The 26,516-nt window shown below is 45.5% G+C and overlaps 5 protein-coding genes across 5 annotated transcripts; 3 read left to right on the forward strand and 2 right to left on the reverse strand.

Annotated features, from left to right (window-relative positions):
* The first annotated feature begins 724 nt into the window (after window positions 1-724).
* On the forward strand, window positions 725-2,124 carry LOC128301074 (mitochondrial ribosome-associated GTPase 2). The gene is made up of 2 exons (XM_053037389.1): window positions 725-960; window positions 1,028-2,124. The coding sequence occupies exons 1-2, from the start codon at window positions 808-810 to the stop codon at window positions 2,045-2,047; spliced, it is 1,173 nt and encodes a 390-aa protein (XP_052893349.1). The 5' UTR covers window positions 725-807; the 3' UTR covers window positions 2,048-2,124.
* LOC128301073 (alanine--tRNA ligase, cytoplasmic) lies at window positions 2,091-5,658 on the reverse strand. The gene is made up of 2 exons (XM_053037387.1): window positions 5,534-5,658; window positions 2,091-5,217 (listed from the first exon to the last, which is right to left on the reverse strand). Exon 2 carries the CDS (start codon window positions 5,188-5,190, stop codon window positions 2,287-2,289), a length of 2,904 nt encoding a protein of 967 aa, XP_052893347.1. The 5' UTR covers window positions 5,191-5,217; window positions 5,534-5,658; the 3' UTR covers window positions 2,091-2,286.
* Window positions 5,659-6,177: 519 nt separating this feature from the next.
* LOC128303784 (WD repeat-containing protein 82) lies at window positions 6,178-7,608 on the forward strand. The gene is made up of 2 exons (XM_053040846.1): window positions 6,178-7,034; window positions 7,103-7,608. The coding sequence occupies exons 1-2, from the start codon at window positions 6,335-6,337 to the stop codon at window positions 7,342-7,344; spliced, it is 942 nt and encodes a 313-aa protein (XP_052896806.1). The 5' UTR covers window positions 6,178-6,334; the 3' UTR covers window positions 7,345-7,608.
* Window positions 7,609-8,999: 1,391 nt separating this feature from the next.
* LOC128303864 (uncharacterized) lies at window positions 9,000-10,231 on the forward strand. Its single transcript, XM_053040941.1, has 2 exons — window positions 9,000-9,138; window positions 9,237-10,231. Exon 2 carries the CDS (start codon window positions 9,273-9,275, stop codon window positions 10,053-10,055), a length of 783 nt encoding a protein of 260 aa, XP_052896901.1. The 5' UTR covers window positions 9,000-9,138; window positions 9,237-9,272; the 3' UTR covers window positions 10,056-10,231.
* Window positions 10,232-11,900: 1,669 nt separating this feature from the next.
* LOC128304275 (uncharacterized) lies at window positions 11,901-26,259 on the reverse strand. Its single transcript, XM_053041436.1, has 11 exons — window positions 26,139-26,259; window positions 24,493-24,625; window positions 24,245-24,408; window positions 22,949-23,992; window positions 15,856-15,994; window positions 14,478-15,778; window positions 14,091-14,411; window positions 13,865-14,012; window positions 13,530-13,738; window positions 12,526-12,709; window positions 11,901-12,165 (listed from the first exon to the last, which is right to left on the reverse strand). The coding sequence occupies exons 1-11, from the start codon at window positions 26,257-26,259 to the stop codon at window positions 11,901-11,903; spliced, it is 4,029 nt and encodes a 1,342-aa protein (XP_052897396.1).
* Between the last annotated feature and the right edge of the window lie 257 nt (window positions 26,260-26,516).

The raw sequence follows: 26,516 nt of genomic DNA on the forward strand, positions 1-26,516 counted from the left end.
ACATCTAAACCTATCTTGTTTTAGCTAGCCCTGGAACTAGTTTTACACACTTCAAACAGGTTCCAGAGCGTACTAAGGTGTGGAGAATAGTTTTTTATCTATTTGTTTGCAATACTTACAGTGTTCGGTTTACACTTGTTCGACCTAGCCTTTTATTCAACGAGCGGATGCATCAATAAGCGGCACATAGATAGGGAACTTAACAGCAAAACCGTTCGGTAAATATTTTTTGTGCCTCACCTTATTGATTACCTCATGAGAATATCGAGTACCTTATTATGGATTATTTATTTATCACTTGCAATTTGCCTATTTAACTACGTTTCCTGGAAAGGGTGATTAAATATTTGATGATAAATGAACTGTTTTAGACAAATATGAAAAGAATTGTAGGAACACCTCTAAAACAACTTAATGGTTTGTATTCCCCTTAAACAGCTATCAAGTTCTAAAGCTGCTAATAGAGTTGAACCTGTTCTTTATGAAGCAATCTAATAAGCCGTAACGCATCTTTTGTGATGTGCATTCAGCATCCAGAATGTTTAATACTACTACCCTCAATAAATGTAATATTTTAATGAAGGAATAATCGAATCAAATTGAATAGTGACTAAAATATATATTCAAAGAGATCTAAAAGTGATGAAACTCTCTGCCCTTCGTTCGTCCCACTGTGCCATCCCATCAGCTGTCATTCGTAAACATCAACAAACCGGCATCGTAAACAAAACGAGCACCAGAACCGTCCCGTAATGCAACAAATTGTGCAACGTTCGTAATGCGCATTAGTGTGAACCTTGATTTAAAATGTGGAGCACTATTTTACGCACCTTTGCCAATCGCCAAAGCCAATCCGTGCTACCAGCTAGGCGTGTGCTGCTGTTAGACGTTGCTCGGTATTCAAATCAACGCGTGGCTGTTCCATTGAGAAGCAAGAAGCCTACATCCAGCAAACCAACGGTGAAGAAGGAAAACACTTTCTTGGCTTTGTTACCTTTTTCATAATTCGATATTCATCCATTTGTAGACACAATACTTCGTGGATAGCCGACATGTACGTACCATTGGTGGCAGTGGTGGTGATGGATGCGTTTCCTTTCTACGTCTCTGGTGTAATGAAAATGCCGGCCCAGATGGTGGCGATGGTGGTAACGGTGGGCACGTAGTGCTGCAGGCATCTCAGGACGTTAAAGATCTAAATCACATAACGTCACTGCTCCGTGCGGACGATGGTGAAAAGGGTGCCACAAAAGATTGTCACGGCAAAAACGCCAATCACACGGTGGTGAAAGTTCCAGTTGGAACGATCGTTAGAAATCCTCAAGGAAAGGTTGTGGGTGATCTGGACAACGAAGGCATGATGTTTGTGGCGGCTCGTGGTGGTGCCGGTGGAAAGGGCAACCATTTCTTCAAAAGTGATCTCGAGCAAGCTCCACAGGTGGCAGAATTCGGTGCCACCGGGGAAGAAACCGCGTACGCGTTGGAACTTCGCAGCATGGCACATATCGGATTCATTGGACTACCGAACGCTGGAAAGAGTACACTGCTGCGTGCAATTAGTCGAGCACGCCCCAAAGTGGCCGCTTATCCATTTACCACCCTGAAACCCCATCTCGGTATGGTACAGTACGATGATTACGAGCAGATTGCGGTCGCGGATCTTCCCGGATTGATTGAGGGTTCGCATAAAAACAAAGGTCTTGGCATACAGTTCCTGAAGCACGCGGAGCGTTGCAATGCGCTGTTGTTTGTGGTGGATGCATCGGCCGATGAACCGTGGATTCACTATCACACACTCATGCACGAGCTTAGCATGTTCAGTGAGGAACTGGTTTCACGACCTAGGTTCATAATAGCGAACAAAATTGATGTTCCCGGCGCGGATCGGAATGTCGAACTGTTAGCCCATCACGTGGATGTACCGGTCATTCCAATCAGTGCCAAAATGGGTACCAACATCTCAGAGATGCTTCATGAGATAAGAGTTATTTACGAATCCAGTCGCGAGCAGAAGGAACGCACTGAACCTTCATCTGAAAAGAGCTAAAAAAAACCCAAAAAATGGACGACTAGTGACGAAATAGTTTCTCTATTGTGTAATAAATGTTAATCTTTATTAAGCCCGAACAAGCGGATGCGTAATTCGTGCGCGGAAAGAAAAAAAAAGAGTAAAACATTGCATGCTGAAATGCACTTGAGAGTTGTTGCTCGACCTTGCCGCTGGAGAGCCTTAAAATGCATGACGTTGATATCTCATTAAGTCTGTACTACCTGGAGTTCCAGATTTTACTCCAACTTCGAAGCAGCGAATAGGCGTGCCAGCTCCAATATCTCATCAGCTTTATCGAAGTTACCGCCCGAGGCTTGGGCGGATTCGGGTTTACCGCCACCCTTTCCGCCCATCACCGGTGCAATGTGCGAGATCCATTCGTTAGCCTTCAATCCCTTCTCGACGGCCGATTTCGGCACACTTGCCAAACAGAAGATCTTCTTCGATTCTTCGTCCACCGACAGGAAGAGGGCTGACTGTTCCGGATTTACCTTGCGCACCTCCTTCAAGGCGGAATCGAGCGCTTTCGTATTGTTAAGGGCTTCCAGTCGCTGTACCATGAACGGAGCGTCCCGATGAGCTTGCGAGAGTTCCTTCGCCTTCTCGACAACTCCACTAGCAACAGCGGCCTTCGCAGCACGTTCCTTGTCATCGAGCGTCTTCTTGAACGCCTTCAGTACAGTGCGTAGCTCATCTTTCTTCACGTACGGTATAGTCGCCTGCGACACATCGTCCGTTAGCTCGACAATTTTCTTCACGTGCTCCTTCGCTTCCTTCCCGTCCTTATCGCCCTCGATCGTGGCTTTCAATTTGCTCAGCTCCTGCTCTAACAGTTCCGTCTTTTTCAATGCTTTCAGTGCTTCCGGTCCAGTCAGGGCGACGATACGTCGAATACCCTTAGCGATGGCTTCCTCCGTTGTGATTACGAAATCCACCATATGGCCCGATTGATGTAGATGAGTGCCGCCGCAGAATTCCACCGAATTGATTACACCCGCCTCACCGGTCGGGTCGGCTTCCAGCTGTTCCACCGGTACGCCGAACGAGATCACACGTACCGGATCCGGGTAAACCTCATCGAACACGGACCTCAGCCCACGGATCGTTTTAGCTACGGTCAGATTTGCTTCCTTCGCATACACCTGCACATTCCGCTTTACGACCTCGCGCGTCAATCGTTCCGCTTCGGCAACCTGTTCGATTGTCATGGCCGATTTGTTGGTGAAATCGAACCGTAGCTTCTCGGGAACTACCAACGAACCTCGCTGATCCGTATCCTGTCCGAGCACCTTCAGCAGCGAATGGTTAAGTGCGTGCGTAGCCGAATGATTCTTCATCGTCAGCTGGCGCCTCACACTGTCCATGTGGCAGTGGACCTCATCTCCAACTCGCAACGTACCTTCGACGACACCGATGTGCAGAATGTAGCCTCCCCGGTTGTACACGAGCGACACATTGAACTCGCTGCTCTCATCGTTCACTTTCACCAGATAGCCCTGGTCGTAGATCTGGCCACCACTTTCCGCGTAAAAGTTCGTACGATCCAGTATCACGCCACATTCCTGCCCGGCCTGCACCTCCTGCACAAAGGCATTATTGTGACGCAACGCCATAATCTTCCCTGAGCACGATTCGAACACATACTGTGCCAACGGATTGATCGATTCCGCCTTGTAACGGTACTTGAACGAATCATCCGTCGTCGGTACCTTACGCTCCTGCAGCTCCGAAATCGCGTGCACGTCCAGATCGATGGTGGCCGTCTTGCTCTTCTCCTTACCCTGCGACACGATGTACGATTCGTGCTTTGCCTTTTCATACCCCTCCATGTCGATCGTCATCGCCTTCTCCTCCGCCATCAGCTGGGTCAGATCGATCGGGAAACCGTACGTGTCGTACAACCGCCACGCAACATCGCCCGGTATCACCTTACTATCACCCAGCTTTGCGATGGTTCGGTTCAGCAGATTGCGCCCGCGGGTCAGCGTCTTCAGGAACTGTTGCTCCTCCTCGTTAATCACGTGCTTAATATGCAGCGGGTCCTTTCGCACCTCCGGGAAAGTATCTCCAAGCAGCAACACGACCGTATCGACGAGCGTCGCAAAGAATCCAGGCTTTGCGTTAAGTTTTTCCGTAGCATAGCGTACCGCACGACGTAAAATGCGTCGCAGCACGTAACCACGGCCCGTATTGTCCGGGAACCCACCATCGGCAAGGGCGATCGTGATCGTACGAGCGTGATCGGCCAGCACACGGTACGCCATGTCCACTCCATCGCTATCATCCGTTCCCACGCGTCCCTGATAAGCCGGAGCACCCGTACCCTTCTGGATTGCATCGAACAGCGGCACAAACACGTCCGTATCGTAGTTAGACCGCTTGTCCTGAATTACCGACACCAACCGCTCGAAACCCATGCCACAGTCGATGTGTTTCTTGGGCAACAACTTCAACGAACCATCCTGCTCGCGATTGTACTGAATGAACACCAAATTCCAGATCTCCAACACATCCGGATCGTCCATGTTTACCAGCTCGGGAACACTCCGACCTCCGATGCGATCAAAGTGCAGCTCCGAGCACGGTCCACACGGTCCAGTCTCACCCATCTCCCAGAAGTTATCCTTCATACTTCCCGGTAGGATGTGTTCCTCCTTCACGCCCAACTTCAACCAAATCTCGCGGCACTCCAAATCCGGCTCCAAACCCGAATCCGGATGACCACCAAAGTACGTCACGTAAAGCCGCTCCTTCGGTAGCTTCAACCGGTCCGTCAGCAACTCCCATGCCCAGGTACAGATCTCCTTCTTGAAGTAGTCCCCGAACGACCAGTTGCCCAACATCTCGAAGAACGTGTGGTGATACACATCCTTGCCGACGTCGTCCAGATCGTTGTGCTTGCCGCCGGCACGGATACACTTCTGCGTGTTGGCCGTCCGGACCCACCGTGCCATGTCGCTGTTCGGATCGACCGTGCCGAGAAAGATGGGCTTGAACTGGTTCATGCCCGCATTCGCGAACAGCAGCGTCGGATCATCGAGCGGGATTACCGACGACGAGTGCACGTACAGGTGTTCCTTCTCCTTGAAGAAGTTCAGGAAAATGCTCCGAATCTGTGAAGCGGTCAGCGAGGTATCCATGGTTTGGCAACACGACTAACGAAGTGTCTGCAACGAAGTTTACGAAAAAAAATCGATTAAAACCGTGACTTCCGATCTATCAAAACCGGTTTGCATAGTGGAGCTTATGCACGCGAAAGGTTTATAGATCGCGACAGTACTTTCACTTCTTCTGTATGCCGAACATGCAATGTGACACGCGTCCAAATGGGAGGTGCACCATAGGGGGATGCTTGCAGGTATGTACTCCGGTTTTTCTTGCCTTAATAGCAACTATTGTTTCGTCAGCCACATTGAATTCGATTTTAATCTTGAATGATGTCACCTTTTGCGTACTTTTGCACAACTTCCCATCACTACTTACCGGTAAGATATAAAGGAAAACTACCAATGCAATGTTTCAGCCTAAAAATATGCCTCCCTACGCAATGCGAACCACGATAAGCCGTTTTGCCGTAAGATCGGCCTGTATCCACGTTTTATTTTCCGGCACAACCGTGAAATGAAAAAAAAACACAACCTCTTTCGCGCACAGTGTGTCCTCACTGGGTCATTTTGAGTTGGCATTTTGTTTGACAGTTTGTTTTGCTTTGTCAAAAATGTCGTCTAGAAAAAATTATTCATGTTTTCTGCTGGCTTCAGAAAGAAGTTAAATATTTTTGGAGTAACTTCAATACGATACGTTCAATTATTTTCGTGAGAGCGATCGTCGAAACGTATTTTCCCCAATTACTGCCAATCACGTGCAATCACTGTTTTTGTGGAGCACGACAGCAGAGTCGGGATTAAATTAATAGCCTACTTTTTACAGAATAAATTTTTACTTTTCCCTCTGAAATGTTGTTGAAAACCGTAACCTTAGTTGTCTCAAACAAATTCGAACCATTCCTTCTTGTGCGATAGTAAATAGCAAAAGAAATCGGATGCCATCAAATGATATGACCGGTGGGGTTACCCACTATCCACGCTTTAGAAGTTTGGGTTTCTAAACGCTAGCGTGTTGTCCTACAAAAACGTAAACAATTCCAAATCCACCGGCTTTGCCGCAAAAATAGACATCTTTTCAATTAAAATCCGCCCGAGAAGTGTTCATCGTGAGGTTATACCATATTTCTTGTGACCCTAGTATACCAGAATAGCCGGCAAAGTGGCGGACGTACCGAAAATGAAGCTCATCGACTCGGTCGTTAGGAGCTTCAAAGTGGCGAAGGTGTTCCGCGAGAACACGGACAAAATCAATGCGATCGACTTTTCCGCCAACGGCGAAATGTTGATATCTTGCAGCGAGGACGACCAAATCGTGCTGTACGATTGCGAGAAGGGTACGCAGATACGGACGGTGAATTCGAAAAAGTACGGCGTCGATCTGATACACTTTACGCACGCCAACAACACGGCAATACACAGTTCGACCAAGGTGGACGACACGATCCGGTACCTGAGTTTGCACGACAACAAATACCTGCGGTACTTTCCCGGCCACACGAAGAAAGTGATCTCGTTGAATATCTCTCCGGTGGAGGATACTTTTCTGTCTGGTTCGCTGGACAAGACGCTCCGGTTATGGGATCTCCGTTCGCCCAACTGTCAGGGCGTGATGCAGCTGAACGGCCGTCCGGTGGCGGCTTACGATCCGGAAGGGTTAATTTTTGCCGCTGGCGTTAATTCGGAAAGTATAAAGCTGTACGATTTACGCTCGTTCGACAAGGGACCGTTTGTGACGTTTAAATTGAACCAGGAGAAAGAATGTGACTGGACGGGGTTAAAGTTTTCACGCGACGGGAAAACGATTCTCATCAGTACGAATGGTTCCATTATTCGGTTAATTGATGCCTTTCATGGAACACCGCTGCAAACGTTCACCGGTAAATAAAACAACCACCGAAAACTTTCATTAAGTCTAAACAAATCACATGAAATGTTCTCTTTTTAGGGCATCTAAACAATAAGGGTATTCCCATCGAAGCCTCCTTTAGTCCGGACTCGCAATTTATCTTCTCCGGCAGTACGGACGGACGCGTGCACGTGTGGAACGCAGACACCGGGTACAAAATATGCGTCCTAAACGGTGACCATCCCGGCCCAGTACAGTGTGTACAGTTTAATCCGAAGTTTATGATGCTTGCGTCCGCCTGCACCAACATGGCATTCTGGTTGCCGACCGGGGAGGAATAAACAAAAGCAAGTTTTAAAGCAGACAGCAGGAACACAGTTTTATAACAATATGCAATCAACAATACAACCTCGAACAGGACAATGTGAGATATTTGCGTCGAACAATGAAATCTTTAAACGAAGCGGTGCCCTTTAGTCAAAGGGCTCAGTCAGATTCCATTTGTGTTCGGGAGAGCTACACATTAGCTCACGATATTGTAGATGCAGTTCGGTTAAGAATCAATCTAAATAAACTAAATATCAGTACGAAAACGTAAATGAATCAGAATCGAATTACTTCTACGTTTGTTTCTTTCTTTGCTTCATAGAAATCTGGAACATAATTGAAATGCTTCATTCAACTAACCCTACATTTTCTTTACAAAGCGGTCTGCTTAACGAGCCATGTTTATTTCCACAAGGATTCGTACATGCGAAGAGAGTACCTTTTCGCATGGTATCGACGGACTATGGTAAAATAAACAAAACTTTTTTCTTTTGATACCACCGATAGGCATAGTCCATAAAAATAATTGCACCGAAAAGGCAGAACAGAAAGGGTATAGATATGGAGAAACATCAACAAAAGCGATTAACGACAAAAAAGGCGGAATGCATGAAGAATAGAACAGAAAACACATGTGTGCAACATAACTATGCATTGTTAACAGGATCTTGAGGTAAAAAAGTAAAACAAAACATGCGAAAGTGCGGAGAAAGGAGAAAGTGCGATGGGTGTATGACATTAACCATATGTCACCAAGGACCTCAGGGATAGACCACCAGCGATGTGGACTGAAAATTGGGAAAACCAGCCTCGAAAAATGTTTGCATGCGCTGATGCACCAGTACAATGAAACGTCCTTAGTAAATAAGCTAGAATGTTTTGTGGAGTAATCACTATAACATCGGCCATAAAAAAAGGAACAATGTTGAATTTTACATATGTTTTTAGGAACCATAGTAAAATAGGCGCGTCAAGGTAAAAAATCGCCGAAGACGCTCCTAAATAAATAAAGACCATAAGAACGCTTTAGGAACCAGACTTGGTGCAAAGCGTATATTAAGGATCAAGATGAGAAAATCGTAGAAGAGGAAATTGCGTTCAACATCACCAACAAGACACTTATCCTCATGCGCGCGTTATAGCAAATCTAGTATATAAGAAACAAAATTGTTGAATACAACATCCTTTTAATTTGAGACACAGGGCGATCAGTTTCGTCTTTGGCTTTGGTTTTGAATCTTGCTAGAATTCGAAAATACTGCACGCTGCCTTCTCCGAAGTAATCCTCAGGAAGAAACCTACGCCCGGGTTTAAAGAGTTTAGTATTTGGTTACGAAATGATTGTGATCAACAAGGATTCAAGAACGGATGTTTATCCGCGCCTAGTCTTCCATAAAGTAATTCATTGAACGTTACAACCCCTTCGAGTCTTGAGAAAAGATACATGTTTCGCGACAACGAGTAGTTTTGTTTCTGATGAAAATATTTAGTGCTTGCAATCGCTCTTCGGTGTATGATCGAAATTCCGAGACTTTCATTGTTTTGACACGCATTTGGTCGTAATATTTCTGCTAAATAGCTGCTTGCAGTAACGGACATTTCAAAATATTGCCCTCTGGGAACGTACAGCAGACAGAACTGTCACAATTACAAAACAAAATAGCAGCAACGCCTACGCAATCAAAACAGGACACGAATTTGTGTTTTTCGCGAGTTGAACCATTTTTGCTTGTTCAGCCATATCTAGTGAGAACATTTTACGCATTCAGCTGGTTACATACATAGGTTTTGCCGGCCTGAGACAGTTTGTAAGTAGTTAAACATTTCCTACAAGCAATCGGATTACCTGACACCAGAATCTGCTGTGTTACCAAGGCCCTGAACGATGAAATTGGTTTCTTTTTAGTTTCCAACACCTTTACCACTCACCACGGCAATCAAGATGATAGACTACAGTGCCGCCGAAGAGGAGATGGACCGCGAAATCAATAGCTGGGGGTACACAATGAACGCGACCGATTACATGAGCGGCTTGCGGAATGTGCACCCGACGGCGAACTTTGCCAGCAGTGGCATCGGCATGGGCCGGGGACGTGGGGCTTTCGATATTTCACGCAATAGGCTGGATGAAATCCGTCTTGCGGCTAGAATCAATCGACTGGAAGCACACAACAACCCAATGGGACACTTGCCGACGACCGAAGAAACGCTCGCCAAAGATGTCGGACCGGAAATTGCGGCGGGTTTGCGTTCGATCGGAATTCTAAGCTCGGACGATCAACTGAAAAACAAAGCAACTTCCCGCAATGTGCCCCACTGCCGGAGTGATATACGCATTGACCGAAATGTGCCTCTTATTTTAAATGGTGACGTATTCCGTGCCCGTGCTCGTGCCAGCGATGGCTTTGACGGAGAATTGCCAGCACAGCCGAATGTGAAATTTGATCCATCTAAACCGTTAGCAGAGCAGTTTACTACGATCGAAGAATTCCGAACCCAGCCAGAATCGGAAATTGTTGAGGAGAAAGCGAAAACCCCCACACAGAAAATAACCAAAGCAGGAGCAAAGAAGGGAAAGAAATCAAAATGGACGAAGGTTCCATTATGTGATTTTTTGGGCCCACCTGGCAATAGTGATAGCACATGTGGACGCCCACCGTTACCGGTAGACAGCATGTACGGAGGTCGTACTCTCTATGGTATCGAGGGAAAGCGAATACTATAGCAACGATATGATTGGACCAACTTAACAAAAACCACCTGTTTGGAACTATGCCTTACGAAACGTTGGATTTTCCACAAAAGAGCAAGAAACAGAAAGAATGTACAGCTGTGTAAAGATTGAATTTGCTATAAGTAATTACAAGCAATGAGGTAGATGTTAAGATTTTAATGAATGCGACCGTCGCCGGTGGGATGTGTGATTCCAATTGTGTAAAAGCATATTTCTAGTGCTCTGTGAGGGTAGGTGGAGTAGGCGGCCGTCTTAGTTCTTGTCATACAGGGTTCCCCAAAGAAAGCTATTATGTAGGGAGAAGCATGTAAATTGTGATTGTTAAGGACAAAAGGAGTGGGCGGTACACCCTTTTTCAATCTGTCCACCACCCCAAGCCCACCTACCATTCCTCTGAGGGTCTACAGCGGGCTTAATGCGCCATTGGTAGTGCCTTTAATAAACGAATATTATATTTAACCTTCGTATATACAGGCGAAAGTTGTGAAGACATAGGACCCTCATGTTTCACCTCAGAGTTGGAAGAATATAAGCCACCCTTGTATCGAGGAACATCGCAAACCAGACGACGAAAATGTGCAATCTAGTCCAGGATGATAACAAATGACCATATTGAGAAACACTTCGATGAACCTTTTGCTCGCAAGTTGTGAAATTCAATTCCACATACAAAATTACACGGACTGTCAATATTTTCAGATTCGCTTATCTCGAATTTGCGTAACTCGAGTGTCGCGTAACTGAAGGAAATAATTGTATAAACAAACATTTTAAAAACTCATTTTCGTCACACTGCTTCCCAATGTGCAACTGCTACAGAGTAGCATGAATTGCAATAGCGTGCCTATGTAATGATGCTGTGCTAAGAGGGTGGATTAGCGCTGCATTAGTGCTGAATAAGCGCTGCATCGTTGGTGTATGCAAGCTTGGCTGATTTGAAGAATAAAACAATTGTTCTGTTAGGGGTAAATACACTTCCGGTGGGCAAGACTTTGACGCAAGTGTTTAAGCACCAAATCAGGATGCCAGACACGTGCCATAACAGGAGAGTGCTTCAGAGATCTGGAACTTTCCGGAAATTGTACATATGTAAATTGTTTCGTTGATCGAGCAGCAAACATCGCTTCCTTACCAGTTCGTTTTTTGACGCCGTGAATAAAGCACCCCCGTTCTGCTGTTCGAACTGTCGACTAAATTTATTATAGAATTGTTGTACCTTGTAGCTCATCCATTACACTTAAACGTTGTTTTAAGCATTAAAATAAATATTTAAATTTCCACTCACAAAAGTCCGCCTGCTTTCCACCCTGCTAGACCTGCGTTCCACTATTACAGCCCAGTCTAGCGAACGAGTGGGCTGTGGGGTATAGTTTTATTCTGCGTCTTCATACAAGGCGTACACGCTGCACGAAACACGTCGTACGAAGTAATCGTCGGGGTAAGAAAGATGATCCAGTGGATGGTTTTACTCGTTACGAAACGAAAATGTTAAAAGCTAAAGATCTGCAGAGAAACGGTTTGAACCTGGAGGGAGTACTAATGACAATATAGCTAAGCTCCTAAACCTAACCACCTTACGCATTCTCTTCTCCCAAAGACGACGGTACGGATGTGCCCGTTGTTCCTTCATCATCACTTTCCAATACGACGGACAGCCTTAAACGTATTTTGCTTTACTTTCCAAGCACTAAAAACTTTCCATGCTTAGCGTCCCTTTTGGAATGTGCTTACAGTTAGTGCTCGTTAGCGCCTCGGTGCGCGTTTGGCCGGGATTCATATAATGAGTATAGTTCGAGTGTCTTGCCTAGAGTGCTGGTTCGCCCATCGTCCCTGCCCTTAACACTTGTCCTTCTTGCAGTCGATCACATTGTTGCTGATCTCGGTCGCGTTCGGCGGACCCTTCTCGTACAGGTAGGTGACGGGCCACAGTTCGGCCGGTGCGGTCACACCGTCCAAATGTCTCAATCCTCCCGGCTTCGGTGGTGGCTGATAGATTTCACCCTTTTTATTCTTGTTTTGATAACCCGAATCGTGCTGTTTCTTGGGGAAGTACTTATCGCTGCACTTGCGCCACTGATCTGGGGCATCACCCACGAAGCACCTGCGAATGCGGGGAGCAAATGTTTGGGGATCGTTAGCAAACGGGCGCCAGGGAGCTGGAAGACCTCGAACCACTTCACGCCATGCGGTGCATGCCATGCACATCTGACAAGGTAGACTCGATGAGGAGGGAGAAATTTTGGACACAAGGATACGGATATTAAGGTCCTGGTAGACATTTAAACACACGAACAAAAGGGTGAGTGGTACGACACGGAACACGGAACATGGATAGAAACGAGACACGTTGGACATTACACCGAAACCGAGCGGACGCTTGTCGTGGTGCGCTTGTATGCTGTTGTACAAACCGCATCGGTCTGTAATCCCATCCCCGCGCGGAGGCATGCGATTTGCTTACCATGGATAGTCGAACCCTCGCGAGTAGCCGCAAGGGTGTTCGGTCTTACAGCAATAATCCCATGCACCAATCTCACCACCCTCTATCTCGCAGGAGTAAAATCCTGTGATCTTGTTTCGCTCGCATTTGGTACCGTAGCGGCAGGGTTTTCCCGAGACGGTATACTGACGCCAACTTCCATCACCTTGGGAGGTTCGACAAAACACAATGAACAGAGAGTGGTAAGTGTCACGATCGTTATGCTTAATGTGTAGTACGAAATGGGTGGTTTTTTTTTTTTTGGGTGGAGGGTGATTGATTGATGGTGTGTGTCGGTATGTGATGGATGGGTTTCACGCAGGACGGTACGCAGAGCCGTGATGAGCACACCATGAGATGAGATGAGACACGAGCAATTAACAGCGCGGTCTAGGCTAGGGTAAGTAGTACGCACTAGGCTGATGAGCGTTTTGATGGATGAAATATCTGGCATACGGTTAGATATAAGCTTGGACAATCCTCAGCTAGGGTAGCACTATGCAAATGATTAAGCAACTATTGGAGCGGGTCTGCCCTCAGGAGACCTCCGCAGATGTAATACAACTAATAGTAAATCTAGCATGCTGCCATCAAGGGATGAGTGCTTGATGATGCTCGGATGTTAGCGAAAAAAACCCTGTGTCCCTTTCATCCGGATGTACCGAGTGGGGCAGTGTTCGAGGTGCCGCTGGTATATCTACCAGCAGGTCGCGACGTTCGAGCGAGATCACGCTCAACCACACCGGTACGGTTCACCGAACTTCCGGGAAGCAGAATGATGAAGCTGGAATTGGTTGTGGAGTTAGTGGTCGAAGTAGTGCTTTCGAAGGATCGATTTGCAGTGGTAGTGAGCATGGTGGTGGAGGTGTTGCTATTCTTGTGTTGGTCGTCCTTGTGCTGGTCGCTAGTGGTATTGGTGGTGGTGGTGGTGTTGTTGATTTTGGTGCGTTTGGAACCACCAGTCCGACCGTTACGGCCGCCATTACCCGGTTCACGCAGGACGTCTATTCGGCGATCATGATTCATCCGCGTACCACCGCTAATGGTCGTAATCTTATCGCGGCACGTGTAGTCGAACGGGTTCCAGGCGAACAACCAAAAGTCGCGATCGTTCGTGTGCGCATAGTGCACGCCCAGCTTCAGTTCGCTCTGGTCCAGATCCGACATCTCACAGTTGTATGTAGACGCTTGCGAGCTAATAAGAAAAGGGAAAAGCGATAGATTGGTTGTTGAGGCGAGTGGCACACTTTGGCACAGACGGCGAGCGTCGCTAAGCACTCTTTAATTGCTCTAAAATTCGTACCAGGTTGATGACACTTACCTGAAGCTAAACGAAAGACACTTGAAATGGGTAGCCTCGCGCAAACGTACGCACTCATTTTTGCAATCCAGCTCCGTGTTCACGGAGGTAACCTTCTTGATCGCTGAGGAAAGTAGCTTTGCCGGTGATCCATAGCCCAGATAGCAGACTGTAATTGGGCCATTTTCGGGTAAATAGGCTTTTGCAGACAATCAAGACAAACCCCTCTCACAAAACAGTTACTTACACTTCTTATTGTGCTTATCGTCGATGATGGGCTGTATCTCACAACCCTGCCCATAGCTGGCGCGTTCGAACACATCGAAGCTTTCATCCGGCACCAGATGCCGGTCCTTGTCCATGTCGCGCACGGGCCAATCCGAAAGCTGACAGTTGTCGATCACCGCATTGATCGCGTTCGGTCCAAAGCTGTACGTAAACGCGCGGCACGTGAACTTGGACGCCTTGATACACTCCAGCTCGCACTCCCCGATCGATCGGACGGTAAGTGAGTCGCGTACGATCGATTTGAAGAATCGTGCCGAATCAATCACACGTATGAAGCACTCTGAAAGATGGACAATGTTTTTAGGCGAAGATGTTCCACGTGCCTCGTTCAACCCAATGTGCTTACGCGCGTTATAGTCTCTCCTGGGATGGCCGAGCTCCGGATGGCAGGTCTTCGCGTCATCACTCATCGAGTAGATATCGTAATCCCGGTCCGGCTCCAGATCGGCGTAAAAGTCCAGCAAATTGAACGGCCGGTCGCAGAGCAGACAGTTCTCGCGGGAGACAGCCGAGTAGCGGTAGCTGAACGTGTGACACCGGAACCGTGTCTCCGAGTAGCACATCCGTTCGCACTCGATCACCGTCGGTGTGTTGAGTGCGTACTTCACCACGCCTTTGTGCAGGCGGAACCCTTCGCTCGATTTAACAGAGCACTCTTCGTGGCTCGGTCGACGGATCCACTGCTGGCCGAAACCGGGCCGATGCTCCACGTACGGATGTACCTGATGGTCCTCCTCATAACCGTACTTACTGCCACCGTAACTCCACACATTATTGTCATCAAAGTGATGATCGTTTCGCAGCTCAAAGTAGTTAAACGTAGGGCTGTCGTAACGTTTGATCTCGTTCCGCAATCCCCAGTAGTCGGAAATCGATTTGTACGAATCGACGTTAAACGAAGGTCCGTACGAGCCACCGTAAATGCCACCGTTCTTGTGAATGTTTTGCCCGATCAGGTACGGGATAAAGGTGTTTGGCTTGCCACCGTACTGCTGGACCGTGGAAACGTGCGATGCTGGTGGAGCTGGCGGCGGTGGCGGTGAATCTCGATCTTCGTATGGATGTCTTGGGCGATGAGCTGGCCGGATATCTTCATGGTGGAGTGGTCTCGGATATTCAGGGCGGGTTTCGTACGGCTTGAAGAAGCTATGATCTAGCGTGCCGTAACGATCGATTTCGCTACCGTACTGTGGTTTGTAGGATAGCGCAGGACGATACGAATCTAGCGGCACTGGTGGCGGTGGTGGAGGATAGTAGCTGGACGAGGGACTGTATCGCTCGAACTCTGGTCGGTTGGAGTACATTGGTGGCCGGTACTTATCAATTGCCGTGATGACCGGTTTGTAACGGTGATCCTCTTCGTAAGGATGTTGCTCCGAAGGATACGGCTTATAGCTCTCTGGATGATGCGGACGGTATGTGGTCGGTCGCACAAATTCCAACGCTGGCCGGAAGGGTTTGACCATGCAGTCCTTACAACTTGGCCGACAGTTCGCTGTGGCGCTGCGATCACGCTCATAATAATCATAGTCAGGATCACGGATCAAGTTCGAGTCTCGCTGATGTGGGCTGGAGTACAGATCGATCTGAGACAGCGGCTGATCGATCAGCTCACAATCACCTTGTCCACGACCGGTAGGATCCAATCTGTGGCAAAGAGAATTTAAACAGGTGCTCTTAAATTCCATCCAACAATTCTTTAGTGATGTTGTCCAGTAACTTACCGATAATTGAACCCTTCGCATGAGAAACGCCTCTCATCACCACATTCTCGCTGACAGTCCTCCACACGTTCGCAGATGAGCGTTCTTCTTACCCAGTGGGGAGCGACACGCTTTCCAGCCAGCACACGGCGATAGCAAGCTGTGGAGAGAAAGATAAATTGGGCTTTTTTCATTACTATTATCCCCATGATCATCTTCATTTGAGGCCAAATGTGGCTTATCTTAGGTCTAGAACTAGGCAGCAGAAGCTGTGTGATGGGTGATCATGTACGATCATAGCAAATCTTCATCATCATCATTAATAACTATCGCCATCACATCACGCAGTGCCGATGGAAACAGGCTGACGGAAGAAGATGAGCATGGGCAGTGATGCTTCAGTCGTCTGATGGGCTTTTAGGTCACCCCGTGCGGTTCGGTAATTCATGGCCAAGATCACCATCAGCAGTCGGGCATTGTATAGCGCATTGTATTCGCCAAGCATCGAAACAATGAGCATAACATGAACACAGACAGCGAGATAAAGCGTTACCTGCTGCAGTGATCTTCAACAGTGGGGAGTCCTACAGTCTCTGTCCAAAAAAAAAAACATGACCTCATCAGAGAAGATGCTAGTCTACAAGACATTAACCGCCAACACGGAAACGCAATCCTCCATCGCCTGCCCGACAGGAAGTGACTGTACTTCCTTTGGTCGTTTGGGGTGTGAGATTCGTATGATTTTAAATATGATTTGTGTCGCAGCTACCGTACACGGTGGCACGCTTTGATGCGATCTGGAGATGCTGTTGGGACGATTAAATATTCCACCACCCCTCCCGGTTGTAAATTTCGCCTTTCGTGGACTTGTTGGAAGTTGCGAAACCTCGTGTCGTGTCATGGATCGTTGGTGGCCCTCCCCAGATAGGGTTCAACTTTGTTGCAGAGGGCTTTTTCGTTGTTGTTGTCTTCAGTGTTCTTTACCGCAGCTACGTGCAGATTGTAAGAATTTATTGGACACTAGTATTTGGCTGCGGTGACTTCTAGGGGTTGCACGCGACTCACATCGCACCTGTCGCAATAGGGCTGTCGTGCAAATTGGCGAAACATGGTGCAGTTGCACTGCAACAATGCTTGGCGCTTGATTTCGTAGCATTGCATCTCTAGCCGACCGAAGCCCACATTACAATAGGCGTATTGAATTTGTGTGCCGTACGTTACTCATGTAAACGTATCTCCCCGTACCGTGCAGGAGCGTTTTGTTTGGACCGGATTTTTGGTACCACCAGCGTTCGCTGTTCTGGGCGGATTGGTTGGTTTTTCATCGTTTCGGGCGTTCTTGCGCGATCGATTGTTTTTGTGCATCTTGTCAAGCTTTGATGAGTGTATGTGAACGAGTGTATGCGGTTTTCTGGCATGTCACTGACCATTCTTTCTTTGGGAACGTGCGGCTGGTGGCATTTGCAAATAATCAGCCAATCAATCAAAACAATCTCGCGCATCGTTTACACAGATTTTTATGACGATTTCAACACCTTACACCCCCTACACTGCCGGGCAAGATTGTATGCAGCAGCGTGAAATGGTAAACATACGATTTGATTTTTCTTGTTTGTCAGTTACGTTCCTTTGTTGTATTGTTGGTGGGTAAATGCTGCGCTTTTCATTGATCAGCTTAAGGGCACACACATTTTAATCGTACATTAATAGGTCGTGCAGAATATACTTTTATTATGCGAATGATAAATATTAAAGTATTGTTCTTTAATTTGAAAAAGTCTTCTATAAAGTGAAAAAGAAATTTATAGTGTTGTTCATCTGTTTGACTATACTGGGGGATTATAAGTATTTTATAATTGAAATCACTCATTTCAATTTTCGTATAGTTTTTTTTAATACACTAAAGACCTATCTTTGAAATATTTTAACAACCATAGAGACAGGTTTCTGGGGAGTTGAAACAATTCAACCATCGTTATATTTTAGCAAATTATAAATGTGTTAAAATACTGAAGTGGAATATCTTCTCCATTTGTTTAATAAAATATAGTTAAGCTTCTCAGAGGTTATTATGATTGATAATATTATTATGATAAATTTGTTCTTCAAATTGACTACTGAACCACTACTGGGACTAATAAGACTACTGGGGAGGTGCGATTTAAAAGATTTAAACATAAACTACTCATATTAATCTCTCAATTAATAGAGACACTGGGCTCAGGCTATTTGTTATGATTTGATTGTTAACCAGTATAATGTAATATTAACCATTGATGGATTGCTTATTTTTCATAAAGCATAAGAGATAACAATTTAATATTGGTATACTCCTATAAGACTGGCAATACTGCTCTTTATCTTATTTGTTTGAGGATTTGTTATGCAAAGAAGAAATGAAAACAAAGAGAAGCTAAATTGATATGACTTTAATACATTTTTCAATCAATGAGTTAACTTTAAATCAAATCAATATTTTTTAAAGATAGTTAAGGGTGTTTAAGTATTACGGGTTAAATAATACATTGGAGCTCTGAGGATGCCTGCTAATATAACAAAATGCAAATTTTACAAAAGATGTATAAAACCCCACAATGGTCTTGAAATCTAAATAAGATTTCATGACTAAAGCAGCGAGATCAAGGGGAAAAAAACGTCTGAAAACTATTAAATCACTCAGTACAGGGAGCAGATACGTAACCTTTAGCATCTTCCACAATGATGATCGTTGACGTAATGTAGGCTGGTATCAACCCCGATAAGCTGATGCAGATGATCAGCGCCTTCGAAACGCCAAACACCATTATCACAAATCGGCGGTAACGCGATCGACACTAAAACGGCTTGCAACGATCACGATCACGGTATACTCTTGCACCAGCTGCACTTCACTGCACCGCACATTTGCATACGCACTGCGATTCACTAAAAACAACCAAGCGCTGCCTAGATTCTGTCGCAAATAATACCTAAGCACGACAAAGTATTATTAAGCATGAACCACCACTCGATAGGAATTATAATTTGATCGCTATAGTTGCGATAAGCGATACAAACAACTTCACATCAAACAAATGGTTGGCTTCGTGTTGTACAAAGTGCACTAGATACGCTTTATGTTCGATACAGTGTGTTGCATTGCTGCGTTTAATATCCGGTGCACATCCACTGCAATAAACACACTATCGGTTTTGATCTGGTAACCTACACGTCCCTTCGCTGTGGCGCACAGCAATAATAGGAACCGAGATGCGAACGTCTCCACCGTTCATACGAAACTGGCAGCACCTTTGCGGTGGCGAGTGAAGTTTAGGATTTTCGCGTAGCGAATCTGGCAACTGAAAAAAAAACTAACAACTGCTAGCAAACCTCAACCGGCAGCTTCTCTTCCCATTTTGGCGCAATGGAGGCGAGGCTTAGTGTGGTGGAAAGCGTTGGATGCCTTCACCAAATCGTGCCCACCCGTGTGGTGGGGATCGAATCGTTTCAATCGTTCGAGTTTTTACTCGGCTTACTTTGCTCAGGTTCCCACCAGCTGGCTGGAAAATTGCACGCACTCAAGCACTGGAAGCTTTTTTGACAGCTTTCAAAGTAGAAGGCACACACCGGTGGCATGGCGAGAAGGAGAGATGCCTAAACTCACGAGCATGTTTTGGTGCGTTAATTAAATTTGTACCAAAAACCCACCAAGGCAAACACTTTTGTTGTGAACGTGAACCATTTCCATTCAGCTCGTGCGTGAATCTCTCCACTCGCTCATTTGAAGGTCTTTGCCGAATCGGTTCGGTTAACCGTAAATTTAAATTTTTCTGTTGTACTCAAAACCGAATCCAAGTTATGTATGTTGTTCTGCTTTTTTTTTCTCTCTTTGGTTTTTTTTTTGCTGGAGAACATTGGAACAGAACCATGGAGACATTGAATATTTAATTAACTGGAGGCACACTCTAGTGCACTCGTTAATAGTTTGGACAACGAAAAACAAAATAAATTCTAGTGTATGTGACGACGTCAATTCGCGACATAGTAGTACGAGACGCCATTTGTCAGCATGACAAATCAGGTTTAGTGTTTCAGGTCGTGGTATTTTAAATCGATTATCATGATGGATGTTAGTTTCTGGACGTATGTGAGGTGGTCAAGCAGCTATAATTGGGAATCTATTGAAGAATTTGAACAATAAATATTTGCGTTCGACAGCATCATGCTTGAGATTCTTTTTCTTCTAAATCTACGCTGGTCTAAATTGTTCTAAAACCTTGAAACTTTGGACCTAATATCTGAATTGGCTTACTACTGAGTATTTTACAAATGACCACGTTAATTTTAATGTTGTACAAAGAACTTCTAAGTATGAAGACTTTAAAAAAAATCATAATATCGATATAACCACATGTCAGCAGCTTTAGCGTAGCTTCACAGCGCATGCCTAAGCGGGCCGGATGCCCTGCCACCCTCAAAAATCTACCCCAAACACACCCTCCCATAGGTGTATGGGCGCGCGTAAAGTGTGCGTGCTGGTAATGAAAACACGAGGAAGATACCCATCTGTATCGGAACTGCCAGAGGTTAATGATTGTGAGTGTGTGCCTCATTTCGATCATGCCCGGTAGGGTAAAGAGCAGCTAAATTATGCTAATTTGCACTATTTTTGGGTGAAGGTCTATTGTTTTGTCTCACCACCATATGCATGATATGTTACGGGGTTGCTATTTTGTGTCCAAAAACCTGTCAGAATATTTCGTACGGGCTGAACACTTGTTAGATCGGTATGGATATGCTTGTATATGTGGCTAGTGTTCTGGTACCGACAATTGCAGGTCATCTATCCCACTTTTTGGTGTGATTTTTATTCTCCCGGATAAGGATGTGTATTGTCTTACACGGATACAAAGTTTATCAACCTTAAAGGAGGTCTTCTTTCGTTTTATGTGCACTTCCTTCAATTGAAATCTAATAGAGTCATTTTACTACCCCCTTCGTATAACGACCCTTTGTAGACAAAACCCTAGGAAAGAGAAGGAAGTGCCGCACAGAAAACAAAGAACATTACACGCTTCATGCGTGCCCGGTTGGACATTGAACAAAATCCACAAAGAGAGTACCATCTCCGGGTGCTAGAAGAAGTACGAAATTGTCTAAATTTTCCGGTTCACACAGAGCTTGATGCTTGGTGTGCGAGTGTTTCGTAAGTGAAACCACCGGCATCACGCTGCACTGACGGCGGTGGGTGCCTTAATGAACGAATCCAAGTAGCCGAGCGTGTGAGAGATCTAGCTTCTATTTCCATTGCAAGAAAAGCTAACTGCAACAAGAGAGAAAAGCGCGAAACAGCTGGACGCTCTGAACGGTAAGAATTCAAATTTATGTCCTACACGACTCATAAAGTCGTCAAACACCGCCAACGAACGGTCGAATGTTGTAGGAAACAGCGAGATGAAACCGCTGTGGGAATAAGAGGTCGTTCCTCACCACGTTAATAGCGTAATAGTATCATCCGACCGGTGATGAAAGTAAGAAAATCGTTACACGGTATTGGGTGTCTCGTAATACGTCTGGACACTGCTGATGATATCACGAAGAAGGAAGTACACGAGTTCACCAGTGTCTCCATACATCAGTATATCACTTTCGTTGTTTGGTATGTTTAGATATATTAAGGTTCCAGTTAAAGTATTGTTAATTTTTTATTCATTTTTTTCAACATTCCAGTATGTTAAGTACAGTTCAGAACAAAGAAAAATCTATATTTTTTGTTTAGTTTAGGAGTATTATAATACTTCCCCCAAAATAAAAACATCGTTTAAAGCTCTCAATAAGTAATCCAACTTCCAAATAAAATTCTGTCCATATTTACACTCATAATGTCTTTTGTGATCTACATCCAACAGCGGTACACCGTGTGCACTATTCCACTTCATAATTATGTCATAATTGAATGGACGTGTTCTTCCTGTCCCGTACGAAATCGCATCTCTCCTTCATTCCACTGCACCGGCGTGTTCAGGTGTTGCACTATTTTCGCCTTTCATAGCGCATCACATAAAGGGTGTGAACCCTTTTCAACCGACCCTACAGGTATGGACGGTAATTACGGTGCTTAATGACAATGAAATGGTTGCTACCCGTGTGTTAGTGTAGTACTGAAGTAGCTGACACTTGGACCAGTGTGGTGCCCTTGCTCCGTTTGATGTACCAAAAACGTTTGTTGGAGCATTGTCGTAGAACTTTCCGTTTCAGGTGTGCCTAATAAGCATGGCGTCATCGTACGAAAGGGAAGGAGATTTAAACGATCGCACAAACACGGTTAATTTGATAAAGATCTTGAAAACCATAAAGTTTTAGGAATTAAAGCACATAAAATTAATTTAATAACAATTTAGTTAAATTTCACTATATACACATTTGATATATTTACAAAGAGACAATTATATTATTAGCTCGTTAAACTGTCTCATTATTGATAAAACATTTTGACTGCTCCATCGAACAGAGTATGTTAAAACTACTGCATCGGAGCTGGTAATGAACTGAATGCTCGCTGGAATTGCCCATTCAAATTCCCTTCCGTTTGTTCCAGTTTTCCGTCCCGGATTGCAACGGATTACATTTTTGCGCCCGATCTTCATACGTGAACCGATCGAGTAGTACACATCGATACCTCACGCTATATCTATCGCATGAGATCCAAACATTCATCAAACTGTGCCCCACCGGTAACGCGAGCAGATAAAGTGCCCCCGGTCACGCCAACCGCCGTGTGCACTATGGCGCGACAAATGTCACTTGGATGGATGAGATGTTTAACCACGTGGTGGCGGTCGTTGCGGTTTAGTTTGAAAAAAAAAAAATAGGAACAAAAAATACAACAAGTACATAAAAGTGAGTAATGGTTGAGTGCATTTTAAGCGATGTTCAGCCGAACAGAACGCAAGTGTTTGGTAATTATTCTGTCCGGCGTATGCACCTTCAGTGCCGCTTAATAATTGTGCAATCGCAGTGTCACGACAGCTGTGTGAGTAGGAATGGTTTTTTTGTTTGGTTTGGAAGAATTTTAGAACAAAATGGGATTACCACGCCACATGGATCTCAATGTGTTTTTGGTCAGATTACTCACGGCGTTTGGTGATGGTCGGTGGGTGTAGATCGAGCTTATCTTCGTGCACATTGTATCCTGCGCCGGCCGAAGGTCCCGACTGGATAGGTGGGGCTGGCGCTGGACGAACGATCCCATATCCCGAGGGACCGGTACTAGGTCCTTGTGCGGATGGACGTACAGGTTGTCCACCGTAACCGCTTGTTCCTGGTGATGAAGGTCGGTGTTGTGGGTTACTATCGCCACCGTAACCACTGGGACGTTGAGGTCCGGAATTGTTGGAACCACCATTATAACTACTGCCACCATTCGAGCTAGGCCGTTGAATACCACCATATCCTGATCCGGCAGGTCCGGCTGATGGTGTGCTTCCAGGAGCAGTGGACGGTCTACTAAAGCTCGTACCACCGTACTCGGGCCGTAGGTAATTGTTATCCAGTGTCGGTACATTTTGTGCGTATATCTCCGGATATCCATTCTTATCGTTCGGCAAGGGATAGTGCGTTTCATACAGCATTGGAAACTGGTACGGATAGTTGCCAGGTTTCGCGGGACCACTACCACCGTACGTGGGCCTATAGTCGGGTGGGTATTTTGTGGGTCCTTCGCGATCGGGCATCGTCGCACCGGTTTGAGTCGGAGGCAATCGTTCGCCCGTGGCTAGATTGTACTGTGGTCCAGCGGCCGTACTTGTCGGAAGGTAAGGACTGCCACCGGTCGGATTGGAGTGATCCTTCGTACTATAGAACTCTTCGGCCGGGGCCGTCGTTTCCGGCAGCGTTTCACCGTTAGTTTGTCCATAAGTCGTCCCCGGGGCTGTAGTACCGTATTCGCTGGTTGGTCTAGACGTGTCCACGAATCCGCCGTTTGCGGTGGTTTGTGCCTCGATGCCCGCCGAAGATACGGGGGGTCCAAAAATGGGTGGACCGGGGCGATCAATTATGCTCGGAGGAGGAAAAGCACCACCACTAGGGGGTTGTGGAGCAATTTGTGATGGTGGTGGAGGCGGTTGTCGTTGTGGACCGCCACCAGGTTGAAGTTCACCATTGGGGAAGATACCCAGGCCTAAAAGAAACAAAAGTACAATTAGTGTTCGATTTGCATGTTTTTAATAAAATATTTAATTTTGATATTGTTCCATATACACAGGCTTTAGAGTGGATTATCCACGAGACTGTAGGACTGCCCGGATCAACTTGTGTTCGATAATGTCATGATATCAAAATAATTGTGTATTTGGAACTATTTCAATTTGATATATTTTTAAACAGATTCAGAAGTTTTTTTTATTCAAAATTAAATTCTCTTTTATCTTACCTCCCGGTTTGGGTGGTGGGTTTGTGGGCCCATCTAAAAAACAGTTGTACTTCCGTGCGTACAGATCAAAGTCCGGATCGAAGATGGTTCCGACCGGGCGCGATTTAGTTGCGTCAATTGTGTTCGCCGACAGCTGACACGTACCATTGCCTCGACCGGAAATTCTGTCATAAGAAAACGAACACAGTACAACAAGTAGACAATTAAGCAAAAATTAGGTAATGCGCCGGAGTTTACACTTCACTTACCCAAAGGCAAACGTTTGGCATTCCTTGTCGTTGAGGCAGAGCGTTTCGCAGATCTTCAGCGAGTTGGTGTCCGAGTTCCGGAACGTTTTCTCGAACGGCAGCATCGCACCGAGCGCTATCCGTTCGAAACAATCTGTAATTAAGCCGGAGGGAATGGTGACGGTATGAGAACGAAATGGTTGTAATTAACTTGTCTAAGTGCATGCGTGAGCAATTAAAATTCTTCGATAATCGATCCGAACCGTGGGTCATCCATAAGCGTAGGAAGGAAAAATAAAACAAAATAGGTTAATGGTGATTTTAGGAAACACAATCTCTGAAGGGACACGACCACTGTAACGAAACGCGGGTCGAAACGATACGCAAACAAGTAGCCGTTTAATCTTCTGAACTTAAACACACCTACAAAAAAAAAACACACACACTTATCGACGCACATTCCCTTCCAGCCCTGGATCGGCAAACAAATTATTATGCAATCGAATTGAATTCTCATTCCAATCATTGTTCACCTGCCACCGACGCTACCGGATGTCCGCCATTGTTGGGGCGCCCGCAACGATGGGGCGCACACGCCAAACGCACTCGTAACGGCTCGCCATGCTTTCGGGGGGAGGATGTTAGATGCTGTGTGGGGTGGTATTAAATGCGTACTAAAAACTGTGTACTGTGCGCGCACGGTAAGTACGGCACGGGAGTTAATGAATCAGAACGGTGCAACAAATACGGCGTGCGACACCGGACCGATACGGGGTGCATCGTCAAAAAGTGAAAGTGATCAGGGGACGCGCTCTATTTTGTAATGGGTGTATTGTGTTTACGTTTCTGGCTGCCAATTACGTTGTACACAAAGTGTCAACAATGTTTAGCCATAGAACATTCGTCATAAGAGTGTTTCTTTTTACACGAAACTTATCACAAAGTGTTTATAAAATTGTAAACTGAGAGTTAAAGTCTCTTAAGCAACTTGGCCTAAAAATAATTCTTTATTATTTGTTTTCATTTGAGAAGTATATCTTTTTATTAAAAACGAAAGAGATATACTGAAACCATAAGATTAATTTCAAAGTTTTAAGCAATACTACATGGATAAAGTAACTACCAACGTCTATCACGATTAAGTAATAATTTGACTATTCCAAAATGTAGTTTACTAGAATATTGAAAGAAGATATTTTCCAAAATAAATGCTTGGGAATGTATTCTTTTTTAAAAGCACAAACAAACATACAACTTCTAAATTAGATGTTCCTCTCATATATTAGCTTTTTAGCATATCTGAAGATAATATATTAAAATGAGCAAGCGGTTCGATTCATAGGACAGGGCCACAAGGTTTGTGATTGCGGCGACCGATTCTACGACTTAGATAATTTTTTATGGTCCTAGTATAGTATGAGTAGTATCAGTATAGTATGAGACTGCAAGAGGCTCCTTATTAGACACCGTTCAAAGCATAGGAAGTTCCCCTAACATGCCTATTCGTGATCTACTCTGTGGAGCTCATATATATCCATTCTCAGAGTGATTTTTATGAGTGAGTATGTTGAGTGAATGTTGTGCCTAATTGACCCTCTTTACCATGCCAGTGCTTTTGTGAGTTAGTACAACAAAATGTCCACTATATCAGAATGTGGCCGACTTACCGTGCTGTGGCTGAACGAGCCGATTATCGATTTGGATTGCAGTGGCGAAAGTCACCGCTAGCAGAAGCAATCGCAGCTGATAGCCGACGATGATCGCCACTTTCCTTTCCATTTCCGTCATACCGTGCGTGCTGATTCGTCTGAGCTTCGTCGATGATAATGAGGCGGGCCAAAATTGGGATCAACCAGTCCTCCTCACCTGCCACGCACTACATAGACCAACGTTTTTTTTTCTGGTTACCCAAATGTCTCACGGGTGGTTGGGATGTTGAAGCCGCTTTGGGCGTTCCTAGACTGTTTCTAGCACACGGTGTGTGTTTTTGTTCGTTCTTTTAGCGAATTTCACAACTAGAGGGACCGCCACCAAATCGCGAACTT

Source organism: Anopheles moucheti, chromosome 3, assembly GCF_943734755.1.
Source record: "Anopheles moucheti chromosome 3, idAnoMoucSN_F20_07, whole genome shotgun sequence".
Lineage (NCBI taxonomy): Eukaryota > Metazoa > Arthropoda > Insecta > Diptera > Culicidae > Anopheles > Anopheles moucheti.